The sequence below is a fragment of the Tiliqua scincoides genome, chromosome 4 (assembly GCF_035046505.1).
Source record: "Tiliqua scincoides isolate rTilSci1 chromosome 4, rTilSci1.hap2, whole genome shotgun sequence".
Lineage (NCBI taxonomy): Eukaryota > Metazoa > Chordata > Lepidosauria > Squamata > Scincidae > Tiliqua > Tiliqua scincoides.
Genome location: NC_089824.1, coordinates 30,402,368 through 30,417,480, shown reverse-complemented (window position 1 = coordinate 30,417,480; position 15,113 = coordinate 30,402,368). Strand labels below are relative to the sequence as shown.

The window sequence follows — 15,113 nt, the reverse complement described above, 5'->3', positions numbered from 1 at the left end:
TGAGAACAGCTGCAAGTCTTGACCACAGCAGCACAAAACAACTTGAGAATATAGCCAAGCCCCCCCCCCCAATTTCAATTAATTTTTCATTCCCACAGGAATCCTCTACATAAGCTCAGCTCTCCTCAACACTTCCTCCCTGCTCTGACACCCTCTTCCTTTTCCAATCCAGGAAGTGTGTGGAGTAGAGACTGACCCATCAACACCAGCTAGGGCAGCAAATGGCATGCTTGCACAGGTACTGGGAGTTCCTGGGCTGGCCCTGGGTTTGGTGTTTGAAATAGGGTACCAGTAGGCTGCACTCTTGCCCCATTGTCTTTTTTTCTGGACCTTCTTGCTTCAGGCAATATTTGTTAAGAACAAGTGTATGCAACATTTAGGCTATTGAGACCAACAGCCAGGGCCTATGAGAGGAATCTTATTGGGGGGGTACAAAATTTCTTTTGGGCCCCTTCCCAAAGGGGAAGGGGGCAATGGGGGCAGGAAGAAAGGGGGGTAAAATAGGGCAGGGGAAGGGTGCTGACAGCTTTACCCCCCTCTCCTAGACCCTGACAACAGCAGCCACCTCTTCCTACCCAATTATGCTGCTAATGCCCTAACAAGGCTGGGGCCAGGAATGCATCCTCTCCTTCTGCTTCTATGTCCAAGATCTCTGATCACAAGCACTGCTTTCTCTTTTGAAGATCCAGTAACATCTCCTTGTCTACCATTGTATGACTAATGCCAGTACAACATCTACCCTTCTAAGCAAAGCTTCACAACCCCACAAATTAACTGCTGCCTTCCTTTCCTCTCCCCCCAGCAGATTTTTAGCCAAAGAAGCAAGATCCTCCTAGAAATGGTTTTGTCTATTCCATCCACTTTCTCTTCTGCCCTATTCCTTTCATTCTGATGAGTCAATCACCACCACCAAATCAGTACCAAATAATTCCCCTCTTCCCCCCCCCCGCACATACGTATTTTTTGCAACACATTTATTCTGTCCATGTCATAAGAATTCCCAGGATGTTCAAACCATGAGTGGATATCAAGTGGTGGTACAGTGCGGGGTGGGGGAGGATAGGGTCCTGGAAACATAGCTGAAAGCCTGAGTCAGGATCTCTATAGTCCAGCCCATGAAGAGGGTGACTAGATACAGTGGATGACTGAGTACCTATATCTTTAATCACTGTATGGAAGAAGAGAATTTGGCAGGTGCAGTTCAATATGGAAGGGTTTAAAAAGTTGCCCCTGCCCAAATTCCCTCTTCTATAAATGGTTCAAGGTGCAGGCACTCTGTCCCCCTTAGTATCTGGTCACCCTGTGTCTTAGATCTGTTTTCTTTTAACCCACAGGACTAGCTCCCCTTCACATGCACACACATTTAGGGATCCCAGCTGCTGTGATTTGCATCCACAGAATAACAGGCACACAAGCTGCTGTTACAGTAAGTGACAAGTTGTTGCAAGGTATGTCAAGGTTAGTCCCACCCCATTCAGCATTAGGTGCGTCTAATTTACTGGGACTGCAACTGTCCAGAGACTGGAATAGTCAAAGCGGCCACTGCGAGACTGTCAATCTGCAGACCAGATTTCCTGGTCATTTTGGAAGCCCTGAATTTTCTGTCATTAGAGTGGTAAGATTGACAGCCCCCTAAGGAGCCAGTGCAACAATTCAGAGGTTTGGTCATAACAGTGATTTAGCTGCACCGCCGCCCCCCAAAGAAAAGAAAAGACAGTGGTTGATTCTCTTCCAAACTCAGACTATGCTGTGTAGGGAAAAGTGATACAGTGGTATAGCTAGAGGGGGGCAAAGTTTTGCAGAGAGCCTCACTCAGGCATGCAAAGGGCCCCTCCCCTTCGGAGCCATTCCAGGCATGGGGGAGCATTTACACACCATGGTGAGGCTCCCTGCAAAACTTAGTGCTTTGCTGCCCCTCTTGCTACACCACTAATGTGAGAGATATTTGATCATAGTGCAAACACTTCCAGCACTAGAAAGGGGCAAATAATCTGTCCAACAGTGCTGATCACATGTGGTTTTCTCTTTTTTAGGAAGGAAGTAGAGAAAGTACAGAGGCTCAGACTTTTTTTCCTGTGTCTGTGAGCCCAGCAAGAGGGAACTGGTACTTCCCCCTGAGAGCTGAGTCTGGACAGGGTGTGCTTCCCTCCTCCCTCCTTTGGAATGTGCACATGATCAAAACCAGTCCCTGCCTGGAGACAACAGCACCATTCACTCTCATGGGTGACTCTTTCCAAAATGTTGCCTTATATACCTGATGCATTGTGGGGCAGGACATGCATGCATGCCAGCAGTTTTGCGGAAGAGAGGCTGTTATGCTTCTCTTAAAGGGCTAAGATGTGAAAACAAAGCTCTAATCAAAAAGCAAGTGAATTTAAAAAAATTAGTATATGTGCAGCCTAGTCCTATGCAGGCTAGGCTATGAAAGATTACTTAGAGCACAATCCTATCCATGTCTATTCAGAAGTAAGTCCATTATAGTCAATAGGGCTTACTCCCAGGTAAGTGTGGATAGGATTGGGAAGTTAATTCAAATTTTTGGGCTTGTTCCAAAATCGGCATTAATCGAACTGGCTCCTTAGGCTACAATACTCAGGCTGCAATCCTATCCACCCTTACCAGGGAGTAAGCCCCATTGACTTTAATAAGGCTTGCTCCTGAGTAGAGATGTATAGACTTGGGCTCTAAAACGCACTGATTCTGGACTCCGGAGTCAGCCCCATTGGAGCACAGGGGAGCTCACATTGTCTTAGGAACAGACATTGCATCAACTTGGAGCATAAGCCTAGGCATGTCTGATCTGAAGTAAGTCCCATTGTGTCTAACTGGGCTTACTCCCCAGAAAGGGTGCCTTGCAGGACCTAGGAGAGGCGGGTAAAGGGGGTAATTTGTAACCAGGCCCAGGGTCAAAAGGGGGGCCCAGGAGCCAAAGGAGGGGGCCCAGAAATTTCCCGAGATCTTATGATTTCCTATTTACTCAGAGTTGCCTGCACAGGATGCTGGGGACACCACAACAACTGGTGATGCTGGGGACACTACTGATACTACATGGGCTGGTTGAATCCAAAGATTTTTCCAGCTAACCTCCCCCCACCCTGTTTAGCCCCCGCCGCCCCTATTTCTGCTCATCTGACACCCCCCCCTTTGCAAAGGGGCCCAAAATAAACTTTGTAACCCCTGATAAAATTCCTCTCAGAAGCCCTGGTGCCTCGGGCTGCAATCCATAAGAACACAAGATGAGCCCGGCTGGATCAGGCCCAAGGCCCATCTAGTCCAGCTTCCTGCATCACCCAGTGGCCCACCAGGTGCCTGTGGGCCCTGCATCCTGGCGCTCTCCCTTGCAGTGGCATTCTCAGGCAGCCCACTTCTGAAACCAGGAGGTTGCACACGCCCATCATGGCTTGTAACGTGTGATGGATTCCTCAGCACACTTACTAGGGAGTACTCTCCACTGAACACAATGGAGGCTACTCTTGAGTGATAAGATTGTGCTGTAAACTCGTATTCACCTTCCGGGGCTGTGCCGGGGCTATGCTAAGCGCGTTTCCCGTTGAACTCGCCCTACAGAACTTCCTTCCTGCCATGCTCAGAATCCCCGCAGAGACAGTAAGGAAAGTGGGGCATCGCGACGCGTCTCCTCCCCTTTCCATGCGCCTCTGTGACCGGTATCCGTCCGGGAATCGGCAGCGCAGGGAGGCTCCTTGTGCCTGAGTCACTTCCCACGAAGGCTGCAATCCTGTGCACACTTACCTGGGACTGAGCTCCATGAACACAATGGAACTGAGTAGACATGCCTAGGACTGGGCTGCAAGTTAGGACGATCGGCCGGCCCAAGGCACCTCCTGCCTGGGCCCCCCAAGCCAAGCGGGAAAGCAAAGCACTAAGTTTTGCAGGGATCCTCACCGCGGCGTGCAAGCTCCCCCGCCTGGAATGGATCCGAAGGGGAGGGGCCATTTGCACGCTGCTGCGGTGAGGCTCCCTGCAAAACTTAGGCTCTGCACCCCTCTAGCCACGCCACTGCGGGGAGCGACCCCTCTCGACCCCCCACTCCCTTCGGCGGTGGCCCTTCATCCGCCGCCACCCCGGCTCCTTCGGTTGCAACAGGGCGATCTTGGGGCCCGATCCCAGCTGGCCAAAGCGCTCAGCTCAGGCAAGCCAGTGCGCCAAAGGGGGATCCGGACGGCGCTACGTGGGGCTCTGGGTGTCCCCAGGCGGGCTCGGAGGCGCTCTCCGCCTGCCTTCCAGCACCAGCCCAGCCAGACTTTCCTGCGCGGCCGCGTTCCCAGAGCGGGGAGGCGGAGTCTTCTGGAGCCAGGCCAGCCAGCCAGCCAGCCAGCGCCTCCCCGCCCTCGATATCAGGGCGGCGGAGGAGGAGATGCTGGGGCTGGAGCTGGTGGCTCCCCGCGACAAGGCGGAGCTCTCCTGCCTGGGGTGGTCCGGGCCCTCCTTGGCCACTGTGGCAGTCGCCATTGACGCCTGACCCGAAGGGACAGAAGCTGGGGCGTCCCACTGGCCGTGGGCTTGTCCTGCATGCAGAAGGCATTTTTCCCTGCTCGTCCTTTTAATTGAGATGGGACCGTTTCCAAGCGGAGAACAATAGAGCTGGCTGGGCGCCCGCGGAGATCTAGGAGATCCAGGGGGATCCACTGAGATCGAGAGCAGGCTGGCCTCCACTGAAACTCCCCTTGGCTTTGAACACTTGGAGGCTGCTGGACGTCGGGACGGAAGGAACCTGGGAACTTTGCCCGTCTCGATCCGGGTAGAGGGGAAGTGAAGGGAGGCTGGTCGGCCCCCGAGGAGAAGCTTTGACGGAAGCGGGAGAAAGTCGGGATCGAGTGGAAGGGATCAAGTCTGGGGAAAGTTTGGTTCAAGTGGAAGAGATCAAGTTTTGGAGAAAGTTTGGATCCAGTCGGGACCCAGTGGTTTTGATGAGAAGGTGACTAAATGGAGCGCTTGGTCAGAGCGAAGCGAGAGCTGCTGGGAGGATCTCTGGAGATCTGAGGACAGTGAGAGCGACACTGGATTGAGGCTGCAGTTCTAGCCACACTTACCTGGGAGTAAGCACCACTGACGACCATGGGACTTACTTCTGAGTAGACCTTCCTAGGCTTGCGCTCAGAGTCCGCAGGGTGTGATGCGAAGAGGCGCTTGGCAGGAGGCGCAGGAGAAGTCGGTGCTCGCGGGGATCCTCGGGGGTCCCCAGCGCGGAATCGGTGGGAGATCGAAGGGTCGCTCCCCGAGAACTGCCTCCTCCCAAAGGCACCGCCTGGCTCTGTGCCACTGGGGAGGGAGCGAGGCCTCTGCTTGCGCAAGAGACTGAGTGGCGCCCCTGGCCCGGGCGGAGGGAGGGACCCCGCTCGCTGCCCCGGTGCGTCCCCCGAGGGTCGCCCAGGGCGCCCCCCAGGACTGCCCGGGCTTGATGGCCGCCAACACTGGCATGAGGATGAACGGCGGAGGCAGGACGGATGCCCGCTGCTGGCCCTGCAGCATCAGCTACACGCTGCCCACGATCTCCTCCAACAAGCTGCCCGACCTGCGCTTCATCAGCCGGGGCGCGTACGGCACCGTGTCCTCCGCACGACACGCGGACTGGCGGGTGCCCGTGGCCGTCAAGTGCCTGCAGGGGCCCCTCCTGGACAGGTAACGGGCGGGGTTGCGCTTCGAAGGCGCGGGGAGCTTCGCCTGGAGCATGCACGTCTGAACGGGAGTGGCCTTAAGTCTGTCCCAGGATCTGTCCCGTGTCTCCTTTTTTAATGCGGAGACTGCCAAATCCATGAACTGTTTACTCCATTTGTTAGTCATTAACACAGAAAAAATTATTTTTATTTTATTAATTTGTATTTACACTGTCCTTTCCCTCCCCTCCCTTTTATCCTCATAACAACCCTGTAAGGTAGGTCAGGTTGAGAGATAGTGGTCATAAGCTTTAGCGGCTACATGGGGGTTTCAATGCCAGTCTCCCTGATCTAAGTCCAGTATTATAAATTCCTGACCCCACACTGACAGCCCAATCCTATCCATGTCTACTTAGAAGTAAATCCCGTTGTAGTCAATGGGGCTTACTCCCAGGAAAGTTTGGACAGGATTGTAGCCTAAGGCTGCATTCCTAGCCACACTTACCTGAGCATAAGCCCCGTTGACTATAATGGGACTTACTTCTGAGTAGACATGCATAGGAGTGGGCTGTGTCACCATTGTGGGCAGGGTGACCAGATACAATGGAGGACAGAGTGCCTATGCCTTTAAGCACTGTGTAGAAGAGGGAATTTTAGCTGGTGCAAATTTTTAAACCCTTCCAAGTTGAGCTGCACCTGCCAAAATTTCCTCTTCCATACAGTGCTTAAAGATATAGATTATGGGTGTCACCTTAGCCTGCACATTATTTTCTTTTGGAACAATCCTCACTCAGTTCCCATTGCAATTGTTGGATATTGCCCATGTTTAACAGTTGCATTACTTTTAATAGATTTTCAGAACTAATTTTTAAGGCATTGGTGTTTTTCGCCTGTCCTTGTTTACTCAGAAGTAAAACTCATGATGAAAATAGGATATAATTTACTCCCAAGTAAGTGTGTACTGTATAAGATTGCAGCCAGAAGTATGTCTTGTTGAAGTCAGTTGTGGTTACTTTCAAATAAACATTGCAAGGATTTGATTGTAATCCACACACATTTACCAGTAGATGCCTGCAATCCTATACATAGGATTATATGACTAATGCATGTTTGTGCTGTTCATCTCATAGAATTTATGCCACATTTATCTGTGGCACACACACATATGTGGCACACTTATCTGTCTCACATAGTGAGACCTACTTCTGAGCAGAAATGCTTTTGGCTACAGTGTATACACATCAGTCTGTGAATTTGTGCTTCTCTGGGTATTGTATGGCAGCCACTGCATTTTTAATCTGTCGTCTCCTAGGGATTACATACCTGTCATCTCTTGACAGCCAAGTTGTCTTGCCATCTCAGTGGAAGCAGTGAGACTGGCACTCTGTTTTTGCAGGAATACTCTACCTTTGACAGTGTTCAGATGATAACTGTTGGTGCTCACAGAACCTTTCATGAACAGGCCAATCCATCCATCCTGTGACCTTCTAGCTGAGCAACACACACACACACACACACACATATACACACACATTCGAACAAGATCAAGCCATTGGAAAAGTCATAGATCCAGCAAAGTTGTGATTGCAAATAGTGGACATGGACATTGGTCCAATGGGCTTGAGCTTCATTGATTTCAAGATGTATAGCAGTGGAGTCCTATGAATAGAATCATAGAGTGGAGGGGGTCTTAGACAGCATCTAGCCCAACCCCCTGCTTAGTGTACGCATCTGCTTTGCAGTGTGTTTCCTCAGAAGTAAGTCTTACTGTGTTCAGTGGAGCTTGCTCTTAAGTATGCATTGGAAGGGACAATAAGTGGCAACTAACTTTTGCTGATATGGCCTTGGGTCATTGTGGCCCAAATCCTAACCAACTTTCTAGAACTGACATAGCTGTGCCAATGAGGCATGTGCAACTGCAGGATGCATCCTGCAGTTGGGTGGCAGTCACAAAGACCTCCTCAAGTTAAGGAAATGTTTGTTCCCTTACCTCGGAGCTGCATTGCCCTTACCTTGGTGGCGGTAAGTTGGTTAAGATTGCATCCTCAGACTCTTAAAAATGTCGTCCTGGTGCTAAATACATTCATTATTGATTAATTTTTAACAGAGCCTGTCTTTGAATGTGAACACTTTCAGCCTAGACCCCAAACAGCAAACGCATGAATATACAATACTAATGTTTAATAGCTTCCATTTCCCTCTCAGCTTCTTTCTGCTTGTGTCTGGGCTTCCGTGGTGTAGTTTTTAAAGCTTGATAAGGGTTGGTTCAATTAGATGTTCTTGGCACTGAGCCTCTAACTCTGTGTAATTCTCCTAGACTTCATGTGCACCACCCACTTTGAAATGTGTTCCTGCCAAAACATTTTGATCTACGAAGATGCAGTGTAGTTACTAGACAACTGTAGCAAAAGGCAGTGCTGATAGATTTTCAATAAGTGTATTAGTTTGGTTATCTTACCATTACAGACATTCGTGTCTAAGGCTAGCATAGTTGACCCATTTATCCATGAATAAGGGGAAAACCCTTGCACAGCCCAAGCTTTCTTTGAAAGCTGCTCTAGTTCCTACAGCTGCTGGGGCAAGTTGCTGTGAAGACTGAGCTGTGGCTTCCTTCATTTTTAAAGCTGCTCGCCATGTTGGGTGTTGAAACTGCAGCTTCGAAAATGAAACAGAGAAGCTTGGCTGCACATGCCATTTCACATGCTTGATCTCGGCTATGACCAGTGGCTATAATGAAGTTGCCTTGATTAAATGTCTTCTCTGGTGATATAAGAGAGAAAACAATCTGAATGACTGATTCTGAAAGGGTCTTATGGAGAGAGGCAACCTGGATGCTCAGAAGTGCAGTAGCCAGTACAGATTTAGGACTGAATGAACATTTGCAGCTGCCTTATAGGCTGAAGTCAAACCATTCGTCCATCTATGTCACTATTGCCTGCACTGGCTGGTTGAAGCTTTGTAGGGCTTCCAACAAAGGTCTTGGAGACAGCAGGGATTGCAGCTAGGATCTGATTTAGAACTGAAGTCGATACCTCAGTAGATACCAGCGTATCCAGTATTGCTTTTTAATCTGAATTGCCCTCCTCTGTGTCAGTGTGAGAATCACAGAGTGCCAACACCCATAGCCTCCTGTGACTTTCCTGGCTGCTGTCTTAATCATCACAAGTGATTCAGTTCCAGTTCAGAACCCTAGTTGGTCACAAGAGATTTGCATAGGTACAAATTGCTGTGCATGAGTCTCCTTCCATAAGATGCTGGGGAATCTAGTGAAACTGATACAGGTGATGGGTGGCTTGGTGAAACCCTTGGTGAGGGTTAAATGGCCACTCTGAATTGTTAGTTGCTTCTCTTTGCATTGGGTAATGATCAATATTAACATTATTATAATTTATGCCAAAATTTTACTCCCACCACCTTGCTGGAGCATTCCCTAAATTATTGATGTGCATGATGCAATAGAACACTCTGAGAAATCATGGTACTGAGATCTCCGGAACTCCTGCAAACACACAGTAAAAGGGAAATTCTGTTTTGAGGAAGTGCTGCCTAATCTGGCTGCAGTTAGTTATTACTCATAGCTAATGTGATCAGATCCAGGAAGGCATCTTCAGCAGTTGCATGAAAGTGAGAGAGTTATATCAGGTGTGTTTAGTATGCAGGGGTGAGAATAGCTGCCTCCTCTAAAGTTCTCTCTTTGCACAGCCACAGGGGCTATCTCTTTTCTGTACACCTGGGCACCATACTTATGGTCCCAAATCCTTGTACTACTGTGGCCTAGTTCAGACATAACACAAAAATATGGTCATTCATTCTCTAAGCCACAATGCAGGTGAGGAGCCCAATCTCAATTGGTTTCAGCTCCTGTTAATGCTTGATCAAGTCAGCTACCCTTTTACAAATGGCTAGCAGTAGAAATGGAATGGGGAAACCTTCCTCAAGGGTTTTTTTTTCTGTAAACTGTTTCTTCCCCATCATCCTGAAGAAGGGCAAATGCTGCAGGTGATCTACCTTTTCAGCCAGTTGTGGTTTGGGGGTGGGGGCTCTTGGCTATGTGCCCTATTCTGTTTCTGGCTCACTCCCAGTCCTCCCCACTGTGCTCCGAGAGAAAAGATCAACCAATGAACAGAGGTGATGGATCATAAGCATGTTCTCTTTCTCTCTAGGATGCACAGTGATGAGGATTGACTCTTGAGTTGGTGTCCAGAGAGTAGAAGTATGAGCTGCTGCTTGATTGGTCTCCCTCTTTGGGTGTCCAGCAGGAAGAACAGAGCCTAGTACATCCATGGGGAGAGAGCAGGCATGCAAGTGGGGAGAGGCAGTCACTTGTATGAGGAGCAGCCACATCATACTCTCACTTGCTCTCAAACTGGGCACTACAGCGTGGGGATTGGGCCCAGTGTGCCTACACATTCCCCTGTGGTGTCCAGAAAGAGAGAGGGAGAAGCAAGTAAATGTGGTGCTTACCAGAAGTAGCCTTTATCTTGCTCACTTTCTTACTCAGTGACTGCAGTCGTCACACGGAGAGAGAGCAAATGAGCAGACAGAGTCCTTGAGCAGGATGGGACTTCCCAAGGGAGGACGACAGGCAAGCAGATGGAAACAGTGTCCACTGCATCTTGCAGCCATTATTTTCCCAGCCTTCCCTGCCCCTGGGGAGACAGCACAGATGAGCAAGGAGAGAACTTGCTCACTACCTTTCTCTCAGTGCTATCCAGCAATGGGCAGAAGACCTAAGAGCTACAGTGAATACAGGTAGTCCTCTACTGATGAACATCCAACTTACAGGCATCCAGACTTAAGGACAGGTGCGTCATGCTTTCATGCAGATGCAGTCTGGCTGCTCCAGTGTTTTGTGCTGGCGTGATACTGCTGATTTTAGAGATAGAAAGAGGTGCAGGTTTGTGAAAGGGGGGGCTGACAGACACTGATTTTGAGAGGGAGAGAGATGCTGCATTTTGGAGATGCAGAAGTGCTGAATAAAGGAGAGCCAGTCTCATACTTCATACTTCTCAAACTGTGGGTCGGGACCCACTAGGTGAGTCACAAGCCAATTTCAGGTGGGTCCCCATTCATTTCAATATTCTATTTTTCATATATTAGATTTGATGCTACCATGGTATGTGACTGCATTTGAGGAAATGTTACAGACCTGTACTTTTCACAAACTACCTCGTATGTATATTATTTTAACAATGATAGTAAATGGGACTTACTCCTGGGTAAGTGTGGGTAGGATTGCAGCCTAGGATTGTTAAAAATTTTTCCTGCTTGATGACATCACTTCCGGTTATGGCATCCCTTCCAGGGGGTCCTGAAGGATTCTCATTCTAAAAAGTGGGTCCCAGTGCTAAATGTATGAGAATCACTGCCATACTTAATAGAACTGTGCTCATGTTACTATTCAGATGCAAATTGTAACTTGTTGTAAAATGTAAAATGCAACTAATACTAATGCAACCTCCCCCCCTCCATCTGCTCTAAGGCCCATTTTGCACATTATACAATAACAAAAGCAGTTACCACAGAGTATGGGGGGAGCACTTATCAGCATATCCCATATTTGTGGTTTCAGTTAACCATGGATCGAATCCATCGGATACCCCCCATGTACCCCCTGTACTCCCTCTGGAGAAGAGGGGAACCAGCCTACTGGGGCTTCCCTGGCCCTCCTAAAAGGCATAAAAATGTCACTTCCAGTTTAATGAAAAAAAACAGAAAGTTACCTTTTTAGGCTGAAGTGGCCACTCTGAGACCTGCAGAGGCTGTGGACAAATGTGTGTAACCTCTGCGAGGCTCAGAAGACTCTCCATAGGCAAGGGGAGTCCAGCTCCCCTCACTTCAGAAGGGTAGGGGGCATCCCTGGGTATACGTGGTTTTAGTTAACCATGGGGGGGTTTCAGACAGAACCCTCGCAGATACTGGGTCATGCCTATACATACGTTCACTAGAGACTGTATTAACTATTTTGTAGATTAGAATTTATTTATAGAAACAAATCTTTCTAAACTGTTTTTCATTCACTACAGAAAAACAATGTTTCAGATTTAGTACATTTCAACTTGAGTACAGACCTCTGGAACCTAACTTTTACTTAAGTACAGGACTACTTATACAAGCTTTGTCTAGTTTGTAGCAGTGCATTTCTGGGTTGGGGTTGAAATTAGGCAAGGTAGAAAAGTCCGACAATATAGGAACAGAAACAGAAATTAAACAGAGACCAGCAACGCCGAAAAGAAGTATCCTCTCCAAGGCAGTATTATGTACTTAGTTGTAAATTAACATGTTTTAGGAATTAGATTAACTCTGTACTAGGCATCATTGTTTAGAAAATATGGGAATTCTACCAATGGGAGGCTTGACTTAAATCATAATTTAGATTGTTTTGATCTAAATCAATCCACCACAAGTAGATAATTTACCCAGGTGACATCAGGTTGATTGTTCAGTCTGTCAATGCGGTTAGGCATTTTGCTATCAAGATGTGTTTGTTGGAATGGAAATGGAGCCAAAATCTACAGAGATGTGGTTGCCAAGCAGCAGAAGGAAAGACTTGCAGGTGGGGGCATTGACCATATGCCAAGAGGTAAATTGGCATAGAAAGAATAGTTACTGCATGGGATGTCATGTTTATTAAGACTGTTTCTTTTTTTAATGTATTGCTTAACTGTAACAATATACAAGGCAGTACAGAAATAGCTCTTAAAGCTATAAAGTATTTTTTATCAAATGAAAATAGGACAAATTTTTTTTTAAAAAAAACACAACATTGAAAGTTGTGTTGGGGTAAAGATCAAGCCTGAAATAATTGAGAATTTTTTTAATTATCTTTTAAGCTCTTTTTGCACCGTTTGTGCTGTGGGTGAATATTTTGAGCACGGTATTGACCATAGCAGAAGTGGCATTTAGATTCTAGCCCACATGCAATTTATATTTGGCTTATAGACAGGCTTCAGTATGGTGTGGGAAACTCCTGCATGTTGTAGATGGGGGTTTTGAATGTCCAGCTAGTTAGAAAGAGGTGGCTGCCTTTGGGGTTATTTAATGGAACCATCTGCTCAGTCTAACATCTCAGTGAAAGGGCAATGCTTTGCATCCAGAAGGTCCCTCCTGATGTGTATGGACAGGTTGGGAAATCCACAACCCTAGAGATCCACTGCCTGCTGCAGTGGAAACACTGAGGCAGCTGGACAAATTGTCTGATTCACTATAAGGCAACGTTATACAATGTTCATATGTAACATCAGTGCTGATTTTTTTTTAAAGTGTTAATATCCCACTTTTCTCAAACAAAAAATTAACAAAATATGTGCAAGGCGGATAACAACATATAAAGCACAGTCAATTTGCAAAACTGAACAAAAGCAATAGTAATAAAACACAATCACGAAGGAGCAATCAACATCACAAATTGTGTGTGTGTGTGTGAGAGAGAGAGAGAGAGAGAGAGAAGCCAATGCAAAGCAAAAAAATTCTGAGCCCCACTGGAACATTAATATTTGTTTGTTTGTTTATTTGTTTATAAATAGATAGAATTTATACCCCATCTTTCTACTCTGCTAAGGGCACTCAAATAAAACAATACTAAAAACATTGATATATATGATAAAAACAATTAAAACAATTAAGCACACTTGGATCACAGATCCAGATCACTTGGATCACACTTGGATCACAGTTAAAATATGATTCATTAAAAAGCGCCAACCCCCCCCCCCCCCCAGTGTCAGCATAAAAAGGCTTTCCTAAATAACAGGACTCAAGAGGGGGAGCTATTCTCAATTCTAGGGAGAGGGAATTCCACAGGTGGGGTGCCACCATTGAAAAGGCCGTATTTCTTGCTGCTGTCCCCTTTACCTCTGCTGATGGCAAAACAGTTATTAAGGCCCCCTCTGATGACCTGCGAGAACCCTAATAGAGAGGATTCTGTTCTGAATTCAACAGGGAAGGAGTTTCACAACTGTGGAACAGAGAAGGGCATTCCTCTTATTGCTGCCAGATGAATCTTGGATAATGACAGCATATACAAGAGGATCCTATCAGATGATGCCAGAGGGTGGGCCATCTCAAATGGGAGGAACTGGTCCTTTCCTTCAGGTACCCTGGCCTCAAGCTGTGAAGGGATTTTAAGGTCAAAACCAGTGCCTTGAAAAGTGCCTGGGAACAGCCAGAAGCCAGTGCGGTCAAAGGAGCAGCATTGTGGCAGAATCAAACCACCTAGTCCCCAAGACAACACAAGCCACCACACTCTGCACTAAATGCAGCTCACAAGAGACAGTCCATTACTGGATAGTTGCCCTCCAAACAGAGCCCAAAAGCCAGAAAAGTTTTTCAGCCATTTTCAACCACTGTGCTCCAAACTTGCGGACCTTTTGTGGCATACCAATGTTGCGTGGCACAGCAGTTGGAAGTCACTACCTGAACTGTATCCTCAGTCAGCATAGAGAGAAGAGTCTCACACCCAAGCAGCAAAGCCATGCACCACAACTTTCTTTCATGCACTCAAGAAAGAGAAGGGGAAGACCCCAATCTCTGCTAGATCCGCCTGTCACCCAGGCCTGGAACCAACTGGCCTCCCAACCAAACCAAACCAAACCAAACCAATCCACCACTTATACCCACCACTGACCCACCCCTCATTGGGAGAAGATGGCTGAGACAGGGATGGCCTTTGGGGGTGACTTCCCAGAAGCTGAATCCTGAGAGTAGTTTTGGCTGTTGCAGAGAAATTGAAAAATTGCAGTGTGAGTGACTTGTGTATCCACCACTGGTGCAAGTGTTGGAAAGGGAACTCATGCATTTCTTCAACAGTGAGATCTGTGGGCCACTCATCCTACTTCAGGAGAAATGGCTTAGTTCCCTTTTGCTGAAATGTGAATGATAGACTTGTGAGTCAGTTACTCATCTGTTTTTTTCAAACATCTTCAAGAGCAAGTGTTTGTAGTTACGAAGGTCATGGGGCCACGAGTTGGAAAAACCCTCTTTAGATCTTACCTTAGTCATTTGTTTCTCTTGGTATCATCAGGCTCTCTCTGTCCTCAATGCTAATGAGGAGATGATGATAATGGAACACCTTACTGAATTGTTGTCACAACTAATAAGAAGTGCTGTATGCTTTTAATTGTGTGTTTAGAGTTTAATGCTAAGTTGGGTTAATTAAAAGATTAGGGCATTTTGAGTAATTTGTGTGGCAGTGCTAGAGGCTGTAGGCAGGAATTGCTCAATGCTGTGCTTCCTTCCTCTTTGGGCTAAACTTTATCCCTCATTTCTTTACTTCTGCAACCTTAACTCTGCCCCAAGGTACATGTCACAGCGATGGCATGAAGGAGGGTTACATCCATGAGCCCTAATCTAGTTGTAGATCCAGGCAATTAGTAGTACAGAAACCCAATGGCACAAGGAAAAAAAAAACAGCCTGTGCACCTGTATAGCCCAAAACAACAAAAACAGCTGATTGGCTTCTAATTAGCATTAATTTCTGACACGAGACATAATTTCTGA

General features: G+C 47.2%; 1 protein-coding gene across 1 annotated transcript in view; it reads left to right on the top strand.

Moving 5' to 3' along the window:
• Nucleotides 1–4,351: 4,351 nt before the first annotated feature.
• The window catches only part of RIPK2 (receptor interacting serine/threonine kinase 2), a 36,086-nt gene continuing 25,324 nt past the window's right edge, over nt 4,352–15,113 (top strand). Inside the window, exon 1 of the mRNA XM_066625995.1 lies at nt 4,352–5,640. Within this exon, the coding sequence (XP_066482092.1) occupies nt 5,420–5,640 (221 nt within the window). The 5' untranslated portion in view covers nt 4,352–5,419. The remainder of the gene's footprint in view (nt 5,641–15,113) is intronic.